Genomic DNA, 27914 nt, shown 5'->3' on the forward strand with positions numbered 1-27914 from the left:
AGCTCCGGTAGCGCAGGAAAATGGTTTTGTTTTTTATAATCCCTTTATTAAAAAAAAAACAAAATAAAACCACCTTCCAGTAACTGTTGCGGAAAAAAAAATTAAAAATAAAATCTCGTTTTGAGACCTTGTATTTCAGCGGTATGGCTGGCATCCCGTGTAAGTTTGCTGTTTCCTCCTTGACGATGGTGCATCCGTTTCCTGTTTTTCCTGGGGTCGTTCAGCTTTAATTAAAATGGTTTTTACAGTGATTTTATGAAGACGGGGTATTATTTCAGACTCCAGAATTATTGGGATTTGTAGTAAACATCAGGTACATTTAAAGCATAAGATGGTGAATCTCCATTCAGCATTTTAAGCATAAGAGTTGCAAGATCTGCCTTGAGCATAGGCTGATCTTTTCTCCTGGAGCTTCATGAGTCCTGGCAATGGAGCAAAACTCCAGACATCAGCTTGGTACCATCGGCCTAGGACTACACTGCAGAGTTTTAGTTCTTGAGTCCTGCCGTAGTTTCAAGACCACGGGACATGGTTAAAGGTGGGCAGGTCAGTGGATGGAGAACAGGGCTGGGGAGGTTTACGTGGGGTGGTGATCTGAGCCGATGGCTTAAAGGAGGCGGAAGCATGCCACAAAGCAGACTCTTCCTGGCATGTTTTTTGCTTCAGACAGGATTATTCCATACTGTAGTGCTCCTGGGTTTGCTTATTTGCAGGACAAAATAGCGTTTAGGGCCAGTAAATAGAGTTTCTGTTTATGAGGCTTTGCAGGGAGAGACTCTGACGCTGGCATTTTGCCCTTTGGTGTGTTGGGAGAGAGGAGACCTTAGGCTGAGTTATTAATTATTTGAGTGTGTCATCAAAGGGTCGAAAGTTTCCCTCCCGGTGACTGCAGAGCTCAATATCTCTTTTAACCACTTCATGGCAGTTGCTCATGTGGGCTGCTCTACAGCTCTCTGGTATTTAGGCTGCGATAATATTTAGCAAAGGGCACGTGGCATATAAATACCAAAATGCAAAGATAAGCTTACAGAAGCCTTTAGCAATTTAAGCTGATTAAGCTTCTCTTTCAGATACCATTAAATCTGTAGTAATAGTTAAAATAAAGATCTAGGGCTGAATTGTACGGTAAACATTTTGTAGGGTGGTGCATAGAAAGACAAGGAGTCGCTGAAATTCAAACTTGGAGTTTTTCCTATGGCGTTTCTTTTAAAAATTGTTTGGGAGAATTCCAAATCCACAAAATGCTGCAGAGAAAAATATTTCAAATTTTTAGTATTTAGCATCTTCTATCTCAGGTAGTGACAAAAAGGTAAGCAAAAACTCTGCTAAAAGTTGGAGAAGCTGGCTGTGCTTGCCATCTTTCCAAAGCCGAGTAGCCCCGAGGTTGAACTGCTGTTTCCGGAAGACAAGATAATATTTTATGGTGTTGCTGTTGTTACTCAGCCCTTCTGTGATGCCATATTCCGAGAGTTTTTGAAAGATGCATTTTACCAACGTGCTTCACATAGTTACTTGGTGTTGCATAAAACTGTTGAAAAAGTTGCTAGTCAGAAGGAAAATGGAGATGGAATTATTCTGGCAGCGACGCGGTACAGGCACTGAGGAAGAGCTTGAGCTCGCGTTCTGCATTAAAAATGCAGTTGCAAAGCAATAGTCTTATGGGTTGTCCCTAAAAATTAACTGTTTTGAAAGTTTGATCCACATTACTCATGGTGTTTGTATGTGACATAATTCATTGAAAGTGCTGAAGAGATTGATGAGAGCCCAGAAGAAGAGGCAAGTCGTTAAACGAAGCAAATATAAAACAAAGGTGGGAGGAAATATTTGCCTTCAGAACAGACTCAATTTTGTCTCCACTGGTGAGATACCCGTGCAGAAGGCTCTGCGAGTCGGTTGTATGTTAATCCACATCCATGGGGGCTGTAAACTGATGTTTTGTAACCGAGTGCTGTGCAGATACATGACTATTGTTAAGGTGTGCACCGATCGATATCGTCATAGTGCCAAAGGCAAACACTGAAGAATTTGTAACTAGAGAATAGACCTCTGCAAAGTTACAAGGCATTTGTTCATTTTCTCTCGGCAGGAAAAAGAGAAAGATAAAGAGAAGACTAAAGAGAAGGACAAAGATTCCAAGGAGAAGGAAAAAGATAAGAAGCTGTTAAACGGACATCTCTTCACTGCAACCTCCGTTGTAGCCCAAGCAACCTGTTACCACTGTATGAAACCTTTCAATAAGGATTCGTACTACTGTGCAAGTAAGTCGGGGTTCCCCCCCCCCATCATTTTGTTTTTCATTAAATCTGACATGGGAAATGTGAACCTTATGCTTTATTTTCCTCTTGCTTAAGGATGTGGGGTGGGAGGCAGACTTTGGAGACAGTGATTCATGGAGCAGCATGTTGCCTTATGGAAGCTGGACTGAAATGAGCTGTGGCTGCAAGGAGGTGTCCTGCAACCTCCTTCCTAACCTGTGCTCAGACATCGCAGCATCCCACAGGCTTTTCTGCCCCTGTTTGTTAGGATATATCAGTCAGGTGGAGGACTTCGGTTATTTCAGCTGGATGTTATGGCTTGGGGCTGAGGTGCTTTGTTAAGACGGATAGAGGACAAGGAAAAGCTGGCTTGGATCATGGTTTTTATTTCCGATGGGGAGAAAAATGTCCCACCCATCTGTAATGTATTGCATTAGTTCTCTGAAGTACTGCTTCGATGAGCCCTCAGTGAGAACAGTGTGATACAGAAAGAAAATACTAACCTTCTTCTCCGTTTATACATGAAATCGCATCACAGGTCAAATGACAACTACCTCCGGGCATGTGAAGTACGTGCATTGCAAGGCAGGCAGTGCAGGAACCACAGCCGAGGGTTTCTACGAGACTGGCGATTTTGTTCTCTTTTCTTATCAGGTGGTTTCTCATGTCTGTAGCTCTATAAGGTCAGCAGCGTTTGTGTGGTCGAGACCAGAGTGGTGTCTAGTTTTACACATTGACCCAAAGCTACAGATACGCAGACAAAAACGTCCTTTTCCCCGCTGCAGCTCAGGGCTCTCCACTCCTCCCTGTTAGTAATATTTTTTACTCCGCTAGCTTAGAGATGAGTCGAAGGGTGTACGGGAATTGCTCCCAGGCTGGAGCAGGAGGCTCTGTCGCTGGCTGTTCCTTCTGAGCAGCGTATGAAGCGGCTCCGTTGAGCAGGGGAAGGAGCAGCCAGCTGAATCCCGAATGGCAGTTCTGAATTTCCTGGAAGAGAAGAGATTTCAGCAAAGTTGTTTGCATGAGACATGCTCTGTGTCAGCCTGATGGGGAATGGAAAACATTAACAATTACAAGCTCTCAAATGCATCCTCTCCCTTTCCCCACTCCACTTTCTTCGCAGCTTCTGAAGCTACTTAGAAAATCGATTATATACCAGTTTAACTCTCTATATCCTAATGAGTTAAAATAATCTGACAACGCCGTATGTTTTAGCATAGATGTTCTTTCCTTATTTTTCAAGGTACAGCAGAAAATTGGTGTAAGTTTTCTGCATTGGCCAGAAAATGAATGCCGCAAGGAAAGTTGTGTCAGGGCCCAGGTTGTAAGCTTACATCTGAGAGGGGTTCTTTTTCCCATCGCATCTTAAATCACCCATCAAATACTTTGGAAATGACTGATAAGCAGCAGCAGAGGCTCTGTTGTTCCTCTGCTGTTGTAAACTACTTTTTTCTTACAGAAGTGTTAGTGCTTTACTGCTGCCATCACTGCTCTGTCTTCCCTATGGATGGCTTTTTCTTCATGCCTTTTGGAGCGATGGATCACGTTAAATCAATGTCTGAACTTTTCAGTGATGCTCCCAGCTTCCTGAAACAGCTAGTCAATGCTGAAAGATTTAGCATGCTCTAAAATAAATGGGCAAACAAAAAAACCTAATTTTTAATAGCTCTCTGCCTGGTCTTTTTTTTATTTTTTATGCTCAATGATGCAGAAAAGAAGCTTTTTTGGGTTTTAATTATTAATATTAGTGATACAGAGGAGTTGGAGGCACTTCTTGCCTGCTGAAGAGTTGAATTGGAGGAATAAAGTCCCCGAAACCAGATTTTTCAATCTAAAAAATCAAAATGCTCTGTTGCTAAATGGTACATACTAAAGAGCTGCCTTCAGGCTTTCAAGGCTTGAGTGTGAATTTATTGGTTCTGAATTATCTTGCTGCCTCTTTTCATGCACCAGAAGAAGGTTCTGTCCCTCTTCCTTGTTTGATCTGAAAAATGATACTGCTTGTGGGTTTTTGCAAGAACGTGCAGGTTTCTTTCTTCTGCCTTGCGCAGGAAATTGTGGGACATCAGCAGAACAGCAACGCCCTATGGCCTTACCTTACCTCTCTCAAAATATCAGAATTACTGGCTTTTATTAAGTAGGCCCAAATGTAAGAAATTTTAGGAATGTGACCATATTTGTCATTCTGGGAGCGGAACTTTTTCCTTTCATATTTCTTCTAGAAATAATTCAGAACCGTATGCTTACAGTTTAATGTACACTTAAAATATAATTAATGATATGTATTAATATGTGTTTTAATGAATTACCCCTAAGCTCCTGAATCTCATCTGGCAGCATCTTTCATCTCTCAGAAGAGTTAATAATCCAAACACAATTATCAATTATTGCGAAGAGAAAAAAAAAAACCAAACAGTTTTAATCATCTTTGAAAAAGTTTTCCAGAAATCTGCTGGCAGACGCAGGGTATCCCAAAAAAGATACACAGCTTTTGCTCTGGCGTATATGCAGCAAAGGGCGGTGGTAAAGCATGATGCTCTTTGCATTGGTGAATGGTGTGGTTTCGGACCAAAACGGGGGCTTCAGTTTGGTTTTATCAGGAACTCCCAACCTCACGGCCACAATCGCCTGACTTATTCTGATAATCCTGTCGTACAGTAGCACTGGGTTCCTGTACTGCAGAGCTTCGCTATGATATATCTTGAGTTTATGTAAATGAATTTTCCTGTCCTTTTCTTGTCTTTTGGATCCCATAATCCTTGTCTTGATAAGAACAGTATTTGTGTTTTCAGAGAAAATATTGGCCCTACAATTGATTTCTGTTTCTGTCTCCTGCTTCTGCTTTCCACCTTGCTTTTCTTTCAGAGGAATAACTCCACCTGTTTTCTTTTTTTAATGTAAGACCCATTAGGACCCTGGCAACTCAACCTTACATTGCTTTTTAAACAGAATTTCCTGTTAAATTCCATGAGGAAATCTTGTTAACAAAGGGCTAATTATCCAGGAAAGCAGCCTGTCTCTCAGTATCTGTAGCTACTCATGTAAACCACAATGATGCCTGAAAGTTGTAATTCTCAGTTGTGCAAGATGATAGTTCAGATTATAAATGGCACAAACTGACGTTTTCTGGGGTTTTTTGTTTAATTAGTTGTTGGTTGTTTTTTTTTTTTACTTTTGACAGACTGCAATGCAATTGTTCACAAAGGCTGTAAGGAGAGTTTTGCTTCTTGTGCAAAGGTCAAAATGAAGGTAAGAGATTTCATCTACTCTCCTGAATAAACAAAAAAATTTAACAATTTAGCATGCAGCTATATAGCAGTACGTCCCAAATTTTCCACCTTGTTGGAAAGGACTTCATCCCCTGTGCTATAGTGAATAATTTCTCTGGGCTGTCCTGAAATTCCCCAGAGCCACATGTTAATACAGTAGTTGGCTCTGTGAATGCTCCAGGTCAGCGCCAGAGGGTGTTTGTTTGCAGCAAATTCTCTGTGTTGTTCCAGGCAGTACACAGGGACCTTATGGTGAGATGGTCTGTCCTCTGCTTCGATTAAAAAAAAAAAAAAACCAAAAAAAAACCAAAAAAAACCCCAAACAACAAAAAAAACCACTTCACTGGCAAAATTCAGGGGCATCCAACACCCTTAAATGCCCTATCTCTTAGTTCTCATATACTGCATCTTGTAATGCAGCAACATCTGTATATGATGCGTAATGAAAACTATTAATTATGTATGTTGTTTGTATGAGGAATGCACAGAATTCGTGCTTGTCCGAAACGTGAGGAAGCTCTTCTGCAGTATGGTTCTCCAAGATAATTAATGTTGATACAATTAACGATTTTCAGTTCTCTTCAGTATTGTCAGCACTTTCTCTTCTCATTTTACTATTTGCTGCACATTTCTCCCTCTATTATTTTGCCCATTTCATTGATGGTAACTGGAGGGAGAGGGTACGTGTGTGTGTTTATATACATATTAAAAAAAAATATATATATATCTCTCTATAAAAAATAAAAATACAGCCAAAAAGTGATCTGTTCTGAGAGGATTCAGGAAGAAACATAGCTTTTTTATTTTAGTTATGTGGCACAGCCTGATGGGATAAGGGAGGATGAAATTACAGTGAATTTCATTTTTCTTTCAGCCGCAGAGAGGGATGCTGCAGGCACATGATACCTCTTCATTACCCACAGTAACCATGAGAAACAAAAGTAAGAAAACTTCCTTTCCCTCTGCTTTGGTGATAGCCTGTATCTGCTGTTCTTAAGTGTTATGACAACTAATATTTGATATTATGAAAGATAAGCATTTATCACGGCAGGGATGAGAGCATCTTCTGTGCACGATAAGCAATGTTTGGGATTTTAGAAGTTGTACTGAAGTTGCACAGAGTTCATCCACTTCTGCAGTGTCCACATAACTTTAAGCAAATGGAAAGTCATTTCAGACTTAGAATAACTACTTGCCTGCTGTAGCTTGCTGAAGGCCTACAGCTGAGGAGCCCACAAAATCTGGAAGACGTAGCCTATGTTCACGTGTGTTAGACATTAGAAAGAATCCCACCTGTAAGTATTATATTAACAGAAATTATTAAGATTACAAATGGAGAGGATGCTTGTTCAAAATCCTTTTTTTTTTTTTTTTTTTATTTTTTATTAAATAGCCTTATGCTTTGAGGTAGTAAAACCAGAAAGTTTAATTTTGAATCGGAGCAATACTGACAAACGTTTCCTGGCTGCGCTGAGACATACACTGCACTGCAGAGCTACCCTCTGGGACCGAGGGCAAAGAATCGAGTGAAATAGCCCCCATGGGTTTTGTAGTGCCATGATTTGATAAGCTTATTTAGTGATAACTTGGAGATCACTATATGGAAGCACACTGTATGATACAGATGTGCTTACTCACTGTGGTATTTATCGTGAAATTCAGAGACATTATTCCAGAAAGCAGAAAGGTATGGCAAAATCTGGACTTAACATGAAAAGATTAGTTAAAGGTATGTGATAGTATAACGAGATAAGGATTAGCATTTCTCTGTGGTACGTACTGATAGAGAAACCTATCTCAAGAAGTTTGACTAGAAGCAGGAAGATGTATATAATTATAGGCCCAGGGAAATTAAAAAGCAACATAGTAGATTGCTACACGTGATTATTTATCAAATGAAATTAAATTCAGTTTTCCAAGTGTATGTTTCGGGATTTGCAGATCCCACCTACATCTTTTAAGCATAGTGCAGTGCAGTCAGTTCTGCATCGGGGTCGATGTTCTCTCCTTCGTACGGCTGTTTCTAATGGCTGAGATTGACAGCTGACAACTCTAGAAAGAAAAGGAGGTGAATTTTAGGGCCTGGTTTCTTTAAGTCTTCATCACCACGTTTAGCAGCAGAGTTGCATGAACTGACTTTTCTCTGACACTGCCCTTCCAGGCTCCCAGCCGAAGGAGCGCCCTCGCTCTGCAATACTTGCTCCTGATGAAAACACCGTAACCTCAATATTCAATAACAGGAGATCACAACAGACTACAGCACTTTCGAAAAGCGTCTCAATACAGAACATTGCAGGGTAAGGTTTCTCCCCACACGCGTGACTTATGTGTGTATTATCTGACGCTGTGAGCAAAAAGAAATTCAGATCTCATTAAATAGAAATGTGTGTAGTATGATTTGTGTTAAAGGTACAGAAGAGGATCACAAAACCAGAAATACCCATATTACATATGATACCATCAGTTGTCTTCTGCACAATCAGATTGTCTGGGTTAGTTTAGTCATGGCATGAGTTCAGAGGCATCTGCGTTGGCCTGGTTATGTTCAAGGCCACTTCACAGAGATGCTCTGGGCTCCATGCCTCCATTCCAGGAGAAAATTCCCTTGCCTTGGGCTGGGTAGTGTGCAAGCACACATTTGCAGCTTGGGTATAGTAGTAACTTTTGGGTCTGTAATGATAGGGGGGAGGCACAGAGCTGCAGTCTTCATGGTGTTTCAGGACTGCATTGTACATAATTAATTACAAAAGATCATAGGAGAAAATCTAATTTATGGTTCCTACACTAACTGCATATCGAGCAGTTCTACACACAGGGAATAGCATGGACTGTCATGTTCTGGACAGTTTGTAGGCCCTGGCTGTTCATGGTGAAATTTATTTCAGTCCATTTTTCTGATCTTTCTCAGAGCTAGCGATAAAGACTCTTGGGTAGTCTTTTGCATTGAATTTTTGCACTGCTTGCAGCAAGGACAATGAGGATGAGAAATGACTGGAAAATAGAAAATAATGAAAAGGAGTTATCTAAATGAAAAAATCCCAGGTGTGACTCTTTATAGAAGAAGTACTATCGCTCAGAACTGTAGGTCTTACAGCTTGTTGAGCCTCTATGGGCAGTTGTTAGAAAACAATTAATAGAAGTACATTTCTGTACATGACCGTGCAACGCTTGCTTTGCATTTCTTCTGTGTATTTGAAAGTACATTTGGCTGGGTTTTTATGTCATAAACAATATTCTGTGTTTTGTTTTTCTGCAGAGTTGGAAACGATGACAGCTTAATACACACTTGGAAATTCCTGTCGCAGTCAACAGACTCCTTACATAAAATCAGCCGGGTGAATGAATCCATGGAGTCACTGGTTGACGAAGGTAAGAGATTCCCATTTACTTCAACCTTAGCATACTAGTATGATAAACTAAAACAAAGCCCCACACAGTAATTTCATTCTGTGGGGAAACATTTAGAAGGTTTCAGTAACAGCTGAGTTGGAGTTTAGCTCGGGGACAAACATTTCCTCTTTTGTTCTGCTCCTCTGGCCCATTCATATAGCCACAGATTTTGCACTCTGTCACCTTTTTCGTTCTGATGTCTTGCGTTTTGTATTTTTCCCAGAGACAGGGAGGAAGAGACATATTGCCTAGTTTTGTGGGCTTGAAACTGAAGTCAGTTAAATTCATTTCTTAAGTTTAAATATTTTTGATGTATGGTGCTTTTTTAGGATATAGGTCTAAGATCCCTCAATTCAGTGATATTAAATGAAGACAAACGGGGTGTTGGGGTTTTTTATTTATCTGCAATGTTGTTGCATTTCTGATAAAGAATTCATTGTCTTTTATCTGAGCTAGACTTTGGTCTATGTGAAAATGGTGAACTAGTTTTGTGCAACTAGCAAATGCCCTTTAAAATTCCATTTCATAACCTGGTTCTTACGTGGTATAATTCCATATGATCTGAGTAAAGGAGAATGTGCATTATGTCTGTGGTATGACAGAGCTTAAGCCTAAATGAATAGACAGGAATCTCAAATGAGACAGTTCACCAACATCTTTCCTTAATGGCACTTACATTTTTTTGTGAAGGTGCGGACATGAATGAAGGACAGCTGATGGGAGACCTGGAATTAGATTCCAAGCAGCTAGAGGCAGAGTCCTGGAGCCAAGTAGTGGACAGCAAGTTCCTACAGCAGCAAAACAAAGATGTCGTCAAACGGCAAGATGTCATATACGGTGAGATACCTGCATCTGAATTTTTCACTCATTGTCGATAGCTTCTTGATCTACTTATATGCGTGAATTTGGGAAGCTCTAGGTCAGTGAATGGGAACATTGACTTGGTTTCCTCAGAAGCCAAAGTTTCATTCTTGAAGTTCTTAGAAACGTAATGCATTCTATGCAAGCTTGCCTTCTGCATTTCTCGTATCCAGAAGCCATCAAAAAAACCCAGAAATTGCCTCTCCTCATTTGTCTGCTGATGACATTTAAACTCCGTTACAGCAGCTAGCTATGAAGTCTTCTCCTGCCAGATGCAAGAGCCATCCTGTGTAGCAAAAGCACTCCGGGGCTGGCAGTGAGATGTCAGGAAGGAGCAAATACAGTGCTAAAGGTTCAGACCTCAGCAGCAATGTCCAAAGCTCTTTATTGTGGGACTCCTCTGCCTTCCCTGTTTGTCCCACACGTAAAACTATTGATTGATGTTTCAATGTGAATTTCACCTGATGTGAAATTTTCTGAAGCCACTTAGAGAAGCCCAGTTATGGAAGAGCTTTCTAATGGCAGCTTTTTCTTCTACTGTACACGCATGTACTCTACAGTGACCTTGGTTATGACCTTGTCCTCATCCTATACAGAGCTAATGCAGACAGAAATGCATCATGTCCGCACCCTGAAGATCATGAACGATGTATACAGCGCGGGGATGTTAAAGGAACTGCAGTATGATCAACAAGTCGTGGACAAGATCTTTCCCTGCCTGGAAAACTTGCTGCACATCCACAGTCACTTCTTCCAGCGGATTCTGGAAAGGAAGAAGGAGTCGTTGGCAGACAAAAGTGACAAGAACTTTGTTATCAAGAGGATAGGTGACATCCTAGTGAATCAAGTAAGCGCTGGAAAATGCTTACACTTCTGAGAGCACAACTGGAAACCAGGCGCTCTTCCTTCCCTCCTGTTTATGCCTGTTAGATAATCACAGCTGCTGGCACCTTTGCTCTTCACACACGTAAAAACGTCCGCCTCTGCTTTTTGAAGCACTTTTTGCTCTTGCAGAGGAAGGTCTAATCATGAAAAGTATTTTATTTTGTGGGGGAGAGAAGCATTCCCTGACAGGCACAGAACAATTTGACCATAGCCTGGAGTGTAGGCAGTAGCCTACATCAAAATATGCCCTGTGTGTATCTTGGCTGAGTTACTGACCTGCTATTTAACTTTGGGTGGGATATTTTAATTTTCTTTATCTGCACTTTCTCCCATCTTCTTTTTGTCTGTCTTGATTTCTTTCTTGTTAGCTTTTAAGCCCTGTGAAGTAAAATCCTAAATTTTGCATTGTGTGAACACGCGAAGTCTCAAACTCAGCTCTTTACTTTCTAGAGATCTAATTGCCTGGGTCTGGATGCTTTGGACTAATTTGGTTTCATCAAGTTCTTTTGAGAGACTGGCAGGCACTGCTGGTAATTTACACTGAAACCTCAGTGCAAATTGGGCCTCTGTGTCTCGTGTCTTGCAGTTCTCCGGTGAGAATGCTGAGCGAATGAAGAAAACATACGGCAAATTCTGCGGGCATCACAATGAGGCAGTAAATAACTTCAAAGATCTGTACTCAAAGGACAAGCGGTTTCAGGCATTTGTCAAGGTAGGGCCTGGTAGAACAGACGTAGCCAATGGGAAAAAGTCTGTCCTGCACTCTGGTGAGCATTTTGCTACAGAACTGAAATTTTCATCTTTGTTCCTTAGAAAAAAATGAGCAGCTCCCTGGTGAGGCGTCTTGGGATTTCTGAATGTATCTTGTTGGTAACACAGAGAATCACAAAGTACCCAGTCCTTCTACAAAGGATACTGCAGTACACCAAAGGTAGGGACCAGCTCCTCTATTCTAAGCATGTATTTGTTCCTCCAGTGTAAATTTCTTGTAATCTTTTCAGCTGAAGCAGATTTTCTTAGAATAGACTGAGTAATCCAGTCATTATTGTCTCACACCGCTGTAACGAGATAACTCAGTTTCATATCTCCATTTAGGATTAGTTATTCAGGTCCCTTGATTTACAGTCTGTCTGTAGCTAATTATGGAGCAACATGCTTAGGCTCCAGAGTCTCCCACCTTGCTTTTTCATCTATACTGTCTCATATACAAAGTATATTGGAATAGTCCCCAACCTCAACCATCCATGTGAAAGGTTTTGTGAAACTCTCCTTAAGGGCGATAAATGCAGCCTGTCTCACGCAAGTATTAAAAAGTTATAATGTGGGAATTTGGGAGGGAGAAGAGGAAGGAAGGAAGTAAAATCAGGAAGTTAGAGTCCACAAGGATGAAGTGAAATTGAAGTGTTTTATCTTTTTGTTCAAAGAAAATGAAGTGGAACATGAAGACTTGACTCAGTCATTAAACCTTGTTAAAGATGTGATTGCTGCAGTCAATAGCAAAGTCTGCAATTATGAAAAGAAAATGCGTCTTGGTGAGATTTACAACCGGACGGATAGCAAGTCCATCATGAGGATGAAGAGTGGCCAGATGTTTGCAAGAGAGGATTTGAGGCATCGGAAGCTCATCCGAGATGGGCCTGTTTCACTAAAAAATGCAGCCGGACGGTTAAAAGGTAAGACTATTCTGTCTTCTGCTGGGGGAGGATACAGCTCACCCTCTCTGGATGTAGGATTAGTCCTCAGATTGGTGTCACCAGCCTTTATTTATTCTTCTGCTTTGGGAGATTTTGACATCAGCTTTCCCTGTGCTGTACACTCGCTTCCCATCACAGCGTTTCTGATTCCTCGTATTGTTTCTGGGGTGATAGATAGCTGCTTTTGCTCCTGGCGATTGCATGTGGCTGAAAGCTTGGGTTGCAGTGACACCACGGTGCATCAGCCAAGGAGCAGAGTTGCCGGGGGACCCTTTGGGCCAGGAGAACGTGATGGGGCTGCAGTTGGCCAGAGCAGTGAGTCAGATCTCTGTGCCATGATGTGCGTGTGCAGCAGTTCCAGGAAGCATGCTTACTGCTTCCGAAACCCAACCTCAGCTTCCCAGTGGCTCTGCCCACCAGCAGCACTGCCTTTCCCTTGCTCTGAGGTCTGCAGTAGGTCTGCCCAGGCTCAGCGTTACCATCCCGGTTTCACTGGGGCTCCAAGAGGTGTCCCAGGCATTTGTTGCTCTTGAAGCTCTTGAGCTGCTGACGCAAAGTGTTCAGGAGAGGCTCTGGGTGTCCCTGCAGCTGCCTCTTGTTTGGTCAGTGTTCTCTTGAATTGCTTTTTGTTTGTTATCAGCTGGAAATAGTTTTTTCTAAGGTGCTGTGCTCTGCTGAGCACCGAAGTTCTCTACTAAATTAAACACTAAATCTCCCAAGGAAGACTTCAGCTGGGACCACAGCAGCAGTAAGAGCAGACAGGGCTGTGTCTGGGGCTTGGCAGGAAGGCTGGGCCTTCCTTCTCTCACTCCAGTATCAGCTGATTAAACCACAGTACTTGGGCATGAATGGGGACTGGTAACCTGGTGCCGTGCTGTGCAGGGAGGTGGTGATAACATAAAATTCTGTATCGGGTATGATTTATTTGGAAACAGGAAGTTTACAGAAGGTTTCCAGGCACCCGAGCTTACTATTGACTTTAGATGGTGGATGAAGCAAGTTATGCTGCTGTTGTGAAATCCTGTGATAAGTACAGGCTGCATTTGCATTTCTAAGTCATAGAAATGCATAAACATACCTCTGTCTGTAGTGCAAGCTCCCAGCGAAAGCAGCCAAGCTGCAGAGCCTAGGGAGAGAGTAGCAAGTTCATACATTCAGGCTATTTTGCGGGATGTGAAATGGAGCACGGAGAAGTATAGGAAGAACTTCTCTTACAAGGTTTTAGCATTTCTCGTCTTGCAAAGTGCACAGACGATAGAGAAGAATGGAGTCAAATGCCAACTTTCGCAAAGCTCCCAGAGCTTTGAGTTCATTTTGCAGCTTTGATTAAAGTTTGGTGGTTCTTTTCTCTGGAACAGATCCTGTCTTCCCAAAACAAAATGGAAGGAATTACCCATGGGATGATTTAACTTTTTGGTTTGCTTCCTGTCTGTCACAAGATTTCCCAAGTACATTACACAAAAACTCTTTGTACTGAAGGCTCTGGGTGGGGCATTATACTTGGTAGTTGCTGTGCAACTTTATGATATGTCATTAGGAGAGTTGGAAGGCTGTACGTGTACTCTGGGAAAAGGCTGTATTCTGATTTAAAATCCTCTGTTGGCTTGATGTTGTGCTTCCTTCTCCCGTGAAAGAAAGCCAGGTCCTGCATCTCACGCAGGCTGTGTTGGCTCCCCTTGGAGTCGTCAAGAGGGGTTTTTTTTTGTCTGTGAGCAGAATTAGTGGTGGCTCCTGAAGTCAGTATTTCCTGGGAAAGAAACTGCAGCTGACAAATGTTGTTATTGCACAGTAATTTACACTCCGCAAACCACTCATCAAGAGAACCATAAAACCCAAAACTTCCTGTGCAGATATTTTGCTCGGGGGCTAAAATATTGATTGTTTGAGAAAACAGCACTTCTGTTCAGTAAGCCTTTCTAACTTTCACTGTTAATGCCCGTGTCCTAACTGTTAGAAAGCGAATAGCTGGAGAGGAGCCCCCCTGCCCTGGCAGATGAGAGAGAATCCTGCAGGTTTCCCAGGTGCTGTTGTATTCTGCGTAACGCAAAGAGCTAACCTGACCTAGCATCTCTCGGAGCTGCCCCTGCTCCTCCTGCTAACCAGGAGAGTGACCCCACTTCCAGGATTTGCAAAAACAGGCCAACTGCTCCCCAGCACTGGTCTTATTAAAAGAAATGTGTTTTCGGGTGGGCTGTGTGGTTATACTGCACTGACGTGCTTTTTCTTTTGCAGAAGTCCAGGCTGTTCTCCTCTCTGACATGCTCGTATTCCTTCAGGAGAAGGACCAGAAGTATGTCTTTGCCTCACTGGTAAGGCTTCGACCTTTTTTTTCCTTTTTCTGTGTGAGAGACACTTGATGTGCGTTGTGCAGAGAAGCCACCCGTTGCCTGCTAAACAACTTAATTTTCTTGCTTGTATCATTTTCGTTTGCTGAGCAGACTCCATTCTTTTTGGTAGGAAAACAGGTCTTCATGCCCCACCTCCCCTCTCTGCAGTGCCTTGGCACAGCTGATAATTGGCCTTGAAAACCTGCCGGTCGCTTGATACACTTACTCCTTTTCAGTTTGTGCAAATTGAAGCCATGATTGGGGTGGGAGGGGGCAATGGGATAACGCAAACATTGTAAAAATGAATCTTAGCAGAAGGAAATGTCCTCATATGTTATGAGCTACTATGGGGGGCGGGGGGTGAAATGCCACTGCAGTAAATTCAACAGAACAGCTTGAAAATAAATGTCAAGAGTGGAATATATTTGTAATGCACAAGACCAAAAACATTAGCTTTTGAAGGCAGGCCTCATAAAAGGGCTAGGCGTGCTGACCTGCTAAAGAAAACCTAGTACCTAATTGAGTCTGTTGGGGCTGTACCTTGCGGGCATGGTCCAGACTGGCTAAACCTTGTGAGCTTTCCACTCTTTGAACATTTTGAAAGCTTGATAATTTGTTATTCCAGTTCCACCAATGATCTGCAGGGACTGGGTGCCCCACACAGGAGGAGCTGATTTGCACAGGGGTCCTGCTAGTGAACCGCTACCGAATCACCCCAGTTGGAGCATCCTGTAAAATGCACAAAGGGGCTGACTCATATGCAGATGACACAACAGCAAAGGGTTGCTTTAACCGAGCAGGCTGATTACACAGAGACCGTAGCACACAATGAACGTCATCTTAGACACAAGTCTTCTCCACCATAGGAGTCAGCAATGAGCTTCTGAAAACAGTAGGGGTTTTGTGGGAGTTGAAAACAACATCTTACTCCATCCTAGGGAGAGATCATGAAGATAATGTGTGTGAAGCAGGCGCTAGCAAGCTGCACTAAGTTTAAGGAGCTATGATATTTATGACAGAGCGTGGGCAGGAGGAGATGAGATCAAAGGTCTGCTGGAGTTAGAGCAAAATATGGTAGAGTTTTCAAAACCACAAAGTCAATTTTAAATTAATTTTTTGTTGAAATGGAACAAGGTGAAATTGCTTTTCCTACAGAACTGATGGACAAAAGCAAGCCCTTCCATGTTCTTTGACCTCATTAAAATGATTTGTTTTCTCAATTAGCCAATAGGTTCAGAATATGTTTACAACCCGAGAGAGGTGGCAGTATGGTTGTTGAGACCTTCTCAATGCTAGTTTGTATCTGGGAACTAGTACTGTTCACCCTCCTCACGCATTTCTTTCCATCTGAAGGACCAGAAATCCACTGTGATCTCTCTGAAGAAGCTGATCGTACGAGAAGTGGCTCATGAAGAGAAGGGTTTGTTCCTGATCAGTATGGGTGTAAAAGATCCCGAAATGGTGGAAGTCCATGCCAGCTCCAAAGAAGAGCGTAACGGCTGGATACAGATCATTCAAGACACAATGAACACCATGTAAGCTCTCAAGCTGTTCTTGCAAGGCAGGTGATGCACATGGTCATCCTCTGGTAGTAATTGAGACATGTCTCTTGTTCAGGGATAGAGATGAAGACGAAGGAGTCCCTTGTGAGTCTGAGTTTGAAAAGAAAGTGTCGGACGCGAAAGTGAGAGGACTGAAAGGTAAAATCCTGCCTGGGACACAGCTGGGGAGTGTTTTTTGAAAAATTTACAGGAATTGTTATGTTGGGTTTTGTGGTTGAATTATGACGTTTTTCAAAGGAGTGAAAATCCTGCAACCAGCAAATAATTGCAGTCCTCACCTTGCTTGTATTATTTGGTTTTTCTGAGCCTGCTGGGTGCCGTTTCTGTGCAGGATCGTGCAGGGCACAGTTGTATCATCAGGTTCCACTAGATGGGGCCAATACCTCAGGAATCACTCGGTTTCTTTGCCGAAGCTTTTATTTTCTGTCTTCATCTCTGTTTTCTGTTCACCCTACAGAACAACTTCAGCAGAAGGATAAGCAGATCCTCCTTTTGCTGGAGGAGAAGACTAAGATCTTCCGGGACATGGCAGATGGTTCTGTGCAGGAGGACATGCCAGGTTCCAGGTTGCTCTTCAGAGCCAACACAGAAGAGGCACCAAAAGGAGAGGCCATTATGAAAACTGCAATAAATGAAGGTGAGCAAGTAAAGGTGATACGTTAATTACACTAACCAACAGACCCACCTTCAGTCCTCAAGCACCACTTTTGCAGGGGAAACCTTCTGTTTGTCAGAATAACAACATAGATTAGTTCATATTGCTACTCACAGTATTGTCTCAGGGACAGGTAATGAGGATCAGGAAAGGAAGCAGATATTGATGGCTGTTGAAAGAGGGCAGAACAGTCAGCAGAAAGAACAACCACGCATTGAATCTGCACTGGGGTCAGGAGCAGCGCAGGACTTACCCTTGTCTGAAATTTGGACCATCCAGGCTTTTGCTGTGCTTCAGTCACAGCAAGGCATGAGAGCGGGGCTTGGGTTTCAGCAGGCGCTTGTGGTGCCTGAAAGGGACAAGCAAGTATGTTGACAAAAGCAAGGGTAGATGGAAACTCGGGCACCTTTCCAGTGTGATTTTTGGAGAGGCTAAAAATTATTAAATGCTGTTGTCAGATCACGCCAGGGTTGCCTGGAGGAAGAGAGGGCAGTGGAAGCCTGTGCAGAGCTCCAGGAATTAGAGTTAACGGTCAGACAGACTGAGTTTTTGCGGGGGGAATGCGTACTGTTCACATCGCTGTCACAGAAACGTTTCTTAGTACAGCAAAGCATGTGAATTTCTGACCTGGTCTCAGGCAGGGATGAAAATAGCTGAGAAGCCTGACTTGGTCTTTAACAGAGATATCGTTGCTTTTTATCAGTTGAACTGCTGCAAGACCTGGTGAACAGGAGCCTGGGCACTGCCCTCGGGCAGCAGGTCAGCAGCGCTGCCATGGAACAGGAAGGAGGAGTTGGACCCATCTCTCTCCCTAGAAGGGCAGAAACCTTTGGAGGATTTGACAGTCATCAGATGAATGCCTCCAAGAGTGAGTAGTTATTTGTGTGCACATCAGCATTTGTTCATAATACATGTCATCGTATCTTCTTGCTTCAGAAGGACTCCAGCAGCTGGTGATTTGGGTTTCCCAACTCCTCTCCAATAATAGTTGATACATTAAGTAACAAATTAGGAAAAAAAGCCTATGTACAGGTGGAATGGTGGTAGCTGAGAACTTATGGCTAGATGAGGATTAAACACCTGAACTCCTCACTCTTCTCTCTCTGTGCTCTCTCTAAATCATGCTTTCTTCTTTGCTGACATGCCACATGAAAGTATTTGGCTTCTTAATAGATTAGTTTCTTCACGTTATTATTGTAATATCTGCAGCTCTGTTCTTCGTTCTTCAGTTATCTTCCAGCAGGAGCCTGGCACTGTTGCATTTGTGAATGGATGAGGATACTGCTGAATCAAGCACCTTCTCCCCCGACTCTGCTCTCTATGCATTTGTGTTCCACGTACAACTGCATGTGTTATTCCTGCAATTAAGTCTCTCCCAAAGAAATGTGTGAATATTTATTTCAGCTGCATAGTTGGCTGCTTCCCAACGCTCTCTTTCTTTGCCCTAGTCATCAGAAACTTCCCTGTCCTCAAATTCCTTTCTCTGTGGTCTCACTCGTACTCCCAATACAGCCAGTTTTGCTGCGCTAGTGTCTGTCTCAGCGTTGGGATCATTGGACCTCGTCTGACCTTCTGCATTAAAGGAGCAGTGTTAGCTCCAGACAGTCAGACATGAGAAGTATGTAGAGGTTTTCGCAGCTCTATTGGAAAGCTGCAAAGCCCTCCACAGGCCTTGTCATCATAATGACAAATATATTCACACTGGAGGGGTTTGTTTAGGGTTGTGCCTCTCTCTGTTGCAATGATGAATGAGACAACCTCAGGCTGTTCGTTGCCCAGTTCTAGGTTTTCTGTAGAAATGTCCTCTTTTGAATTAGACTGTAATTCAATAGTTGTAGGGTCTTGGGAGAATTTTGGAAAAGAATGCAGGGCCTGTTTGTTCAGCTGGAGGCCGGGAGGCATGAAACCTGGCTTTCGTCTCCAGCTCTTCTCTTCACAACCTGTGTGACCTTGGGCAAGGCTTATAACCTGACTCCCCTTCGTTCTCCCCTCCAGCAAAGCAGAAGGGAGGTGTTTCCTCCTGCAAAGAGGTGGAAGGTCCCAGGACGTGGCGCAGGAGAGAAGGTCTGTTAGGAGGACTTGAGGGTCAGCCTTTAATAGCAAAGCCTGCCTGGGGGGTGGTGGGAGGAGAGGGCCTTTGCAGTAGGTACCGTGTCCTTCACGTTGCTGCAGATACAAATGCATGTAAAGCTGTTTATTGCTAAAAGAGTGGCAGTAAGGAGGTTACCACTGCAGATGTGGGTTTGTCCTATAGGCTGCATCTCAGCTGGCAAGGAGAATGCAATAGTCTTGGCAAGAGCTAGAGGACTGAAGAGCCATGCGACTCCTTAGCCGCCCGCGAGCAGAAGGGCAGCGCGGGCGGAGGGTTGCAGCTTTCTTGTCCTCTCAAGTCAGTCCAGTCCTGCTTGGGAGCACTGATACGAGCCATCCAGGGGACAATTAGAAAGAAAGGTCCACTGTCCTTTTTAAGATACAGGTTTCTGATAACTAAGGCTAAGGAGAAATTGTTAGCATAAAATTACACAGGCTATTGCATAGCAGTATCTGACCCAGCTGTAAATTGCATTTGGATGAGAAAGGCATTGAAACTATACCTGCAGTAATATACCCTGAGATGATTCTGCTATTGTTCTCCATCTGTTCTTATTCTGCCTCATGTCTTCTCAGCAAATATTCTTTGGTAGCAGACAGCAATGCGGGGGCAAGACAGACCACCAATTAATAGATAAGTGCCAAATTTATCAGCGCATTGTCTGAAACCAAAGTCATTCCTAATCTGAATTCAGATCCGCTTTTCCTGCTGGTGGTGGCATGTTCTGTATACATAGAGAGCAAATGTATTTAGTTAAAGTGTCAAGAGCTCTGTGTCTCCTTTCGTGAAACATCTGAGTTTCCTGTGTTAAATTTCTCAGACATTAGCAAGTTCATCTATGGCTTAAAATGCTGAATAACCAGTGTCAATGCTGGCTTCTTCCTTTAGGTGGAGCAAAAGATGAAGGCGATGATGCTCAGGACCTTCGGAGAACGGAGTCGGACAGCATTTTAAAGAAGGTATCACTGTCTGCTGCCAACGAGTTCAGATTTTGAGAGTGTGACAATTCAAGTCTTGAAAAACGCCTGAATTTCTTGACAATTAGATGTATCCTAATAAGTTAAAGATAAAATAAAATTGAAAGTCTGCAGCCAGAAGCGCTTTGCTGTAGCTAAAATCCTGACTTGAAAACCATTGCAAATCAGCAGTACTCCTTTGTGGCACAGGTTATCAGCCATCTGTCTGCACATCAGCTAAAGCATGTGTTTAATTATGCATCATTATTGAAATGATAAGGTCAACTATAACCTTGCACCTAATCTTCCCGTGGATCGATCCATCATATAACTACAAAATGATACCTAATTAACATTCTATTTTATATGATTTTAACTTGCCTAAAAAACATGCATGAATTCTCCCAGAATGGAGGATGGAGGGGGGTTTAATGTATCTGTCATTAGTTCAGCTTCAGAACACATTTGCTGTGATTTCTCATTTGTCCTCATATTAAATCTGTGATCTTCTCATAGGGTGGAAATGCTAATCTGATGTTCATGTTGAAAAGGAATAACGAGGTAAGAATTGATTCTGTTGCTCAGCTGTTTCCTTCATTTAAGCGGCAAGTGAATTTGTCTCAATAGGTGATAATGTAGAAGAAAATACATTTCATTTGCTGAAGTGCATGTAGACTTTTAAATACATTAAGCTGAACCCACTGTGTCATTTATTTGTTTAACCTTGGACATTCAGACAGGGAATTTGCTGATTGTCATCTGCTTGCCAGCAGGATGATATGTGCTGATTATAGGCAGCAAGGGTTAATTACCACTAGGATGCGCTGGGCTGTATTTATTGTGCATCTGCAGACAGAGGGAGTTTAATTTTATGTTGCAGGTGCAGTGAATTGGGGCAATTAGATTTCCATTCTCCCTTTGATACACATTCATAACTCCCAATTAGCATTAATGGCAGAATGAGAAGCAGTTCTCTTAATATTGGCTATCACACCGCTATTGCAAATACTGTGGTGGTTTTTCTTCTTAAAAGTAATTGCAGGATATGAGAGATTCAGAGAAATTTTTAGCTAGGCTAAAAATATCTTCAGGGGTAGGGCATCACTCCAAAGTAGCTTGCTCTGTATTGATGCAGGACGTGTTGGCGTTTACCTGTATTTTCAGAGAGCCTTCATGAACACACCTGCTGTACTTGTGTGCCTGCTGTATTGCAGTTTTTCTGTCTAATGACAGTGGGTCAGCTGGGGGTAGAAGGGTGCAAATAGTCCATGTTCATTTTAAGATTTTTTTTTTTTTTTTTCCCCCGCTTGAAGTTCTTTCCCTGAAATTTTTAAGTGAACTTCCGGGTTTCATCCCGATTTCTCTGCTTGTTCTTGAGCAAGCTGATGCTGTGGGAAATGGTTTGCAGAGACAACCCAGGAGTTCCCATGAGGTCTGAGCCGTTCGGTGCTTCTAAAGACGTTTCCTCTCCTGCCGCACTGATGGCTAGGAAAGTGAGGAAGATGATGCCAGGCACCTCTGAGGGATGTCCAAGGGATGTATTTGTGTACTGGGGGATGATGCAGTCATTGCAAGTAAAGAGTGAGAAAAAAGATGATGTAGAGGGTTGGCTGTACAGCTTGGAAGACCCACCAGTGGGTCACAGTGGAAAAGGAGGGTGCTTTACGCGTACCCTGGCACCCAGTGAGATCTAATAGCAACGCTTTTGTTTTCTCGTAGCAGATCCTCCAAAGCATTACCAACCTCCATAAGCTGCTCAGTGCTTTGCAGGTAGGCTTGGCCATTCATCCCGCTTTTGCATCCCGCTTGCCCGAACTGCGCATCCCGCCAACCACCAGTAACAGTCACTCACGCTTCGCCCCCCATTTCCCCTTCCTCTTTGCCTGCCACATCCCTGCATGGCTGAATACCTGCAGCCGGCTTGCAGGCAGCATTCCAGCAGGTCATAGGAAAGAGCTGCTGCCCAAGCGAACCAGTGCTCGCCTGAATTTGGGAAGCTGCTGGGGGAGATGCTCTGCCAGCATCCTCTGGTAGCCCAGCTGTAAGGCTGAGCTGTGAATTTGGTGGGGGAAGAGGGGTTTTGATACAGCACCCTGAGATTTTCAGGGATGGAGGCTCTCTCTGTGGAGAGGGCGCTGCAGTGATTTATGCCCCCTTTCTCCTAGGGCGTCGTGCTGCAGCAGGACACCTACATTGAGGACCAGAAGTTGGCTCTGAGCGAGAGGGCTCTGACTCGAAGCTTTTTCCGACCAACCTCGCTGCTGGAGCAGGAGAAGCAGCGCAACCTGGAGAAGCAGCGTCAGGAGTTGGCTAACCTGAAGAAGCAGCAGACACAGCACCAGGAGGAGAGGCGGAGGAAAGAGAGGGAGTGGGAAGTCCGGGAGAAGGAGCTGGCGGAGCAGGAGGCCCACCTGGCCCAGCGAGAGGAGCAGGTCCAGCGAGGGTGGCAGGATCTTGAGCGGGAGCGAGAGGAGCTGCAAGTGAAGAAGGCCTCCTACCAGCTTGACCTGGAAAGGCTTCGCACGGCACAGAAGCAGCTGGAGAGGGAGAAGGCTCAGTTCAAGCAAGACATGGAGCGATTAGCTCAAATGCGGCAGGAGCCTGACCACAACCAGGTAAATGCTGCCAACGGCCAGGCTGCCGGGGAAGCTGTGCTCTGCAGGGAGCTCCTGGATGGCCCCTGGGCCAGCTGCATGCCAGCAGTGATAGGCCTGGTCCTAGGCACGCGGGGCCTGGTATTTCTCACTCTTTCCTTGCACTTGATGTGCAGGGCTATGTTTTTTGCACCTCCACAGCTGCTGAGGCATTGCCAGTGTTGATGCAACATGGTGCATTCAGGATGGCTGGCCAGTCCTGAGCGGTAGATGATTACAACAGCCTGAGCCCTGCCTGCTTTTCTGTGCCACGTGTTGGTGGACAGCGGAGTGGAGGTGCTGGCTTGCAGATAAGATATCCTAGACAATCTCAGGAGGTCAATGTTGCCTTTCACGGTGGCCTTCACCCCATGGGGGCTGGGCTCTGGGGAGCAGTCAGGCAGATGAGACGTCCTTCTCGGAAACAGCCTGAATGTTGTGGGTTACCTGCACTCTCCAGCTGTCACGAAAGCCACTTGCGAGGCTGATAACTGCAGGGAAAGGCCATTTGTAGGCTTACACCATCTCCAAAAGCATTCTCGATATCTAGCAAAGAGATGGGTGTTGTCCCTGTCCTAAAGAGACTGGACACCTGCAAGCTGGTCATGGCTCAGTGAGCAAATGTCCCTGGCTCTGCTGAAAGAGGCTTCTGGTGTCTGACTGCCCACAACCAGAAACAAGAGCCCCCACGCAGATCCTTCTCTGTGCATTTTTCAGCAAACTGGGGTTTATTTTTTTACAAGTGTGCAGCAGCATGGCTGAGGAGAGCAAGCATCCAGTGGCAAAAGATGAGCTGAATTTGAATCTTAAGCCTGTTGTTGATCGTTTGTTTTTTGTAAATCACTAATTCTGAATGTAATTTGCTTAGAGCTGTAGCAAAATTAGTTTATAAATGTTGGATTGTGGAATGGAAATGATTTTGGGTGCCTGAATGGACTAATTGCGGAGCTCAGCAGTGAGCTCTGAAAAGCAAATCATGAGAGGAGGGCTTGCTCCCTCCCACCCTGGTTCCTGATAAGGCCAGAAGTTTTCCCAGCACACAGTGAAGCTGTTCCAACATCGAGCACACATAGACATGTGAGGGATACGGATGCTATGGGAGAGGCCGAGAGGTAAAATAACTGTGAGGCCTGGGGGATTGGGAGAAGGAAGCACCTTTTCAAGGCAGGGATCTTACTGACGTTTCAGAGCTATTAATAGAGGGTTCAGTGAGGCTTTGTTGAGCTGTTGTTTTGATCTTCCCTTTGAATGTGCAGGCTCAATTACATCCTGAGACAGCCGTTAGGAAAAAAAAAAAATCAGGAAAAATGTTTTTGCTTTCATCTTTTGCTTGGGAAAGCTTCCTTTGACACGCGCCGCTCCAGTGCCGTGTGCTGGCGTTCCCCTGCCGGAGAGGCACGCTTCTCCTTGGCCTTCTGCCACCTTCTGTGTGTGTGAACGATGCAGGGTGAGTCTTGGTATCGAGATCTTAGAGAATATTTGCCCTTGGCTTGTTGATACATAGCATAGTACATGTAGGAGCAAAAGATACTGGAGCGTTACTCTTTATATGTCTCACTTCTTTGTCTTAAACAGAGAGGGCTGCTTCTCTCATTGCTTTGCCTGGATGGGGACCACTTTTAGCTGGTGAACGGGCTGGATGTTCACAAGAACAACCTCTGTCTCGCTGAGTGGTCTGGGACACACCTTTCCTGTCCAGGTTCTCTGCTAGCCTCTTTCATGCCCCAGTGAAACACTTTTTTTCCTTTTATAGGTTTCAAATCTACATGAGAAACTTGCAAGAGTCTCCTCCCAGTCCAGCATCGATGATTCCTCCAAGCAGAAGAGCCCTTCCCTTCCTAAACAAGGGCACTTCGATGCAGAACTGTCTGTCTCCCCCAAAAGGAACAGTCTTTCAAGGACACACAAAGAGAAAAGCACTTTCCATTTGCTTAGCACAACAAACCAGACTAACAAGGCAGCTGAGGAACAGCCCCAGATGCCTACCCGTCTCTTCAGTTTAGCCAAACCAAAGGAGAAGAAGGAAAAGAAGAAAAAGGGCAGGGGACATCGCTCTCAACAGTCTGGTGAGTGTCGGGGGAGGTCATAGGTGTGTTTTCAGGGTCAGTGAGCTGGCTTTTCTCTCCAGCCAGCAAACCTGTGGAAGCCACGAAATCTAGCCTTGAATGTGGATGGTAACACAGGGATGGAGAAGATGAGCTGTGATGAGCGGAGTTCCCAGCTTGAAGTGATCTTCTGTGGGCTTTTCTGCCTGTTCTGCGGCCCCTGGGGTTATCAGAGGGACACACTGCTCCCTGCTCCTCCCCTTCCCCATCCCATCCCGAGCAGCCTCCCCGGGCTGGATTCTCCCTTTATTTTTCAGCTTGCTGTGCTTTGAGGAGGGAAACGTCCTGCTTCAGTGTATGTGCTTTCAGGAGCTGCTGCGGGGCTGCTCCTGGCTGTTGCAGCCCCTGCGGCATTGCTGTCTGCTTTTACTCTATTGTAGTTTGGAAGTGATACCGACAACCCTTCTGGTGGCCTCTCCCTTCCCCTCGAGCCGGTCTATCTTGTCTCTTGATCTGAAAAAAAAAAAGAAAAATGCAAGTTTTTTTTCTCTGGTAGTTTCGCATCCCCTTAGGATTCAGTTCTGCACCTCAGACCTCTGACCCACATGAAACTTGATCTCATGCCCTCAGATGACCGGCTTTATCCATATTAACTCACTGTTGTTTTCCAACTGGTGCACAGGAAAGCTCGCCAATTACAAGATGGGATTTCATGGTAGCTCATCGGGGAACTGGATGGCTTTTAAGGTCTCCAGTGGATTTGGCAGACAGCGGGGTTTCCATGCACAGGGTGTCCTGCTCTGCCTGCTGTATTCCTGTATTCCCATAGTGATTCCCACCTGTGTTTTTTTTTTTTATTCCTACTGCAGATTCTCACTCATCAGAAGCACCTCCAGAGGGCGAGGAGATCTTCTGCTGAGCACAGACAGTTCCATTGGTCATTCTCGGCATTGGTACCGTGGACGCCTCCTTGCCCGCTCCACAGCACACTGCTGGTGCTGCATCTGACAAGCATCTGGAGGTTTTAAATAAAACATGTTATGAAGTCTGTTAAGTGGTGGGAAAGGGCCTCTCTCCTGTGGTTTTGCATGAATTCTCACCGCAGAGGCTGACTGCACGGCAAATAGTACCATCTCTCTGTGCAAACCTTGGGTTAAATGGATTGGGATAGATGTTTTCTGTCTCTTCTTACTGCTAAAGGATGAGAGAACATAGCCTTAAGGGGTCTGTGCCTTCAAGTTCCCCTTTTCTGGGGAACATAACCAAAACCAAGCATTCAGCAAAAGATTAGGACTCTACAAATGGTGCATACACACTGGCATATATAGATATACTGTATATATACATATATGTATCTATGTATCCACTGGGATATGCTTACAGTCCGTACAGCCAAGCTTAGCTCGGCCCGTGGGGATAGAAGATGCCTGATGACTTTCAGGGTGCGTGTGGATATTGAGTATCTTGCCCTTACTGCTCCGATGGTAACACCATTGACTTGCACGCCCCTTTCGTGCTCACGGTGTATGGACGGTTTGGTTTCAGAGAGGTACCTTACACCAGGAAGCAGTAACAGCATTCAAAACAAAAATTCAGAGGGAAAAAATAAAATTTAAAGTAATTTTGAACGATTTCTGCAGGGTCGAGGATTTAAATGTCAAACTGTTTCCAGAATCCAGCAGAACGTCTTTGGGTATATTTAAAACAATGCAGAAAAGAGAAGTTTGGTAGGCTTGTAAGGCAACCCCAGGGAGCCAGAACAAACAGTGTTCAAGTGGGAACAACTCTAAACAATGTTTTTTTACACAATTTGTTTGAGCTCCAGCTCACTCCTTCCCCCCCTAAGTAAAGATTATTTTTTTTTTTGCCAGAATATAGTTCTCCAGTTGCATTTGACATCGTTTCATTACAGGCCTGATGGCTTGCTGAAGAGATGGCTGAAAATCTGCTTTTAGGGACCTTTGTTCTGTTATTTGTATTTTTCTTCCTCTACTTTTTGTGTTAACGGCGGGCTTCTGTTTCTCTGGATTCTGTCAGCTTCCCGTGCTCGTTTCTAAGGCAGAATGAGACAACGGCGATTTCAGAGTACTTCAGTGAGACGTTGCAGGTCAGGGGACTGAGTGCTGGGAGCAGAGCGAACTCCAAAGAGGCAGCTCCTAGTTCCTGTGCTTTATTAACCGTTTCTGGGGAGATAATACATTCGCACGGACAGAACTGCTGTGGGACAGGTCCGAAGGTCCAGCATGGCAGGTCCGTTTCCATCACCGTGGGCTGTAGGGCGGGAGTGTCCGTCCGTCCCCGTGTTGCCGTCAGCAGAAGGGGAACATCTGAGGGTGGCTCTTGCTGTGCCGACTGTGAGGTGTCTGTACAGCTGTTGAATACAGGGATGTGTTTGGCGGGGGAAAAGAAATGCAGCAAGCCAAACTTTTCTCCAAAATTTTTGTTCTTCCAAACCCTCTCAGGGGAATTGCCCGAGCGGATTTGTAAATGGTTATGAGACACTATCAGCTTCAGAACGGTTCAAGGGTTTGCTCGGAGTTTGAAGCTGTCAAGTGCATTTCCTTTCCTACCAGTTTTTCTTAAAAAAAAATTATATCTTTCTTTTCTTGCACTATTGGTTGATTTCAGTTTGCTCTCTGGCTTCTCACGAGCGAGTCACCCACAGCAGTTTTCAGAGCTGGTGCTGGTGAGTGTCAGCATCAGTGCTGAGGTGGATGCTTAGACTGGTCTGGCTCAGTCGGTGCAGGAATCCTGAACTGCCTGCTTGCTTTTGAAGCTCTCTAAATTATTAAGACTCAAAAAAAAAAAAAAAAAAAAAAAAAAAAAGGAAGAAAGGAAAAAGGCTTGAGGTTTATTTTTATTTTGCTTTTTTTAATATTATTTGGTGCTTGTTCTTTATTGCAAGCAGGGCTTGCAAAAAATATTTATCTTTCTGTTTATTTGAAAGAGTTCTTTTTTTAAAAGAAGTTTACTTGGTTTTATTTTTTTATTTTTTTTATTTTGCTTTTGTTTGGGGTTTTGAGGGGTGGTGGTTTTTTTTTTTCTTTCCCCTTTTTTTTTTTTTTCCTTACCAAGAGATTGGTAAAACAAATGTTCTTATCTCCCTGGTTCCTACAAAACCAGGGTTTGGGCAGTGCCGCTCAGCAGCCCGTGCCGTGCCCAGAGTTACAGGATTTCAAGTGAGAGCTTTCTTTAAGGCAGAGCATCTTTGGGCCAAAAAAAGTCTGGGAAAAGCAGCAGTGACTTCAGACAAGACTCCTCCTATCAGTTAGTTTCCTTGTTTAAATATT

At 44.0% G+C, this 27914-nt stretch overlaps 1 protein-coding gene across 3 annotated transcripts in view; it reads left to right on the top strand.

The window, feature by feature from the left end:
• AKAP13 (A-kinase anchoring protein 13) overlaps window positions 1-27421 on the top strand; it is a 95952-nt gene extending 68531 nt beyond the window's left edge. For all 3 annotated transcript variants that reach the window (XM_074602062.1, XM_074602063.1, XM_074602061.1), the window contains 21 exons: window positions 2087-2258; window positions 5437-5504; window positions 6399-6465; window positions 7686-7821; window positions 8781-8893; window positions 9605-9751; window positions 10372-10622; window positions 11247-11372; window positions 11474-11591; window positions 12085-12333; window positions 14587-14663; window positions 16035-16216; window positions 16299-16381; window positions 16701-16880; window positions 17602-17766; window positions 19879-19949; window positions 20463-20507; window positions 21666-21716; window positions 22112-22561; window positions 24333-24645; window positions 25494-27421. In XM_074602062.1, coding sequence (XP_074458163.1) covers window positions 2087-2258; window positions 5437-5504; window positions 6399-6465; window positions 7686-7821; window positions 8781-8893; window positions 9605-9751; window positions 10372-10622; window positions 11247-11372; window positions 11474-11591; window positions 12085-12333; window positions 14587-14663; window positions 16035-16216; window positions 16299-16381; window positions 16701-16880; window positions 17602-17766; window positions 19879-19949; window positions 20463-20507; window positions 21666-21716; window positions 22112-22561; window positions 24333-24645; window positions 25494-25543 — 3114 coding nt within the window. In that variant the 3' untranslated portion in view covers window positions 25544-27421. The remainder of the gene's footprint in view (window positions 1-2086; window positions 2259-5436; window positions 5505-6398; window positions 6466-7685; window positions 7822-8780; window positions 8894-9604; window positions 9752-10371; window positions 10623-11246; window positions 11373-11473; window positions 11592-12084; window positions 12334-14586; window positions 14664-16034; window positions 16217-16298; window positions 16382-16700; window positions 16881-17601; window positions 17767-19878; window positions 19950-20462; window positions 20508-21665; window positions 21717-22111; window positions 22562-24332; window positions 24646-25493) is intronic.
• Window positions 27422-27914: the final 493 nt, after the last annotated feature.

This window comes from Larus michahellis, chromosome 9 (assembly GCF_964199755.1).
Source record: "Larus michahellis chromosome 9, bLarMic1.1, whole genome shotgun sequence".
Classification (NCBI taxonomy): Eukaryota; Metazoa; Chordata; class Aves; order Charadriiformes; family Laridae; genus Larus; species Larus michahellis.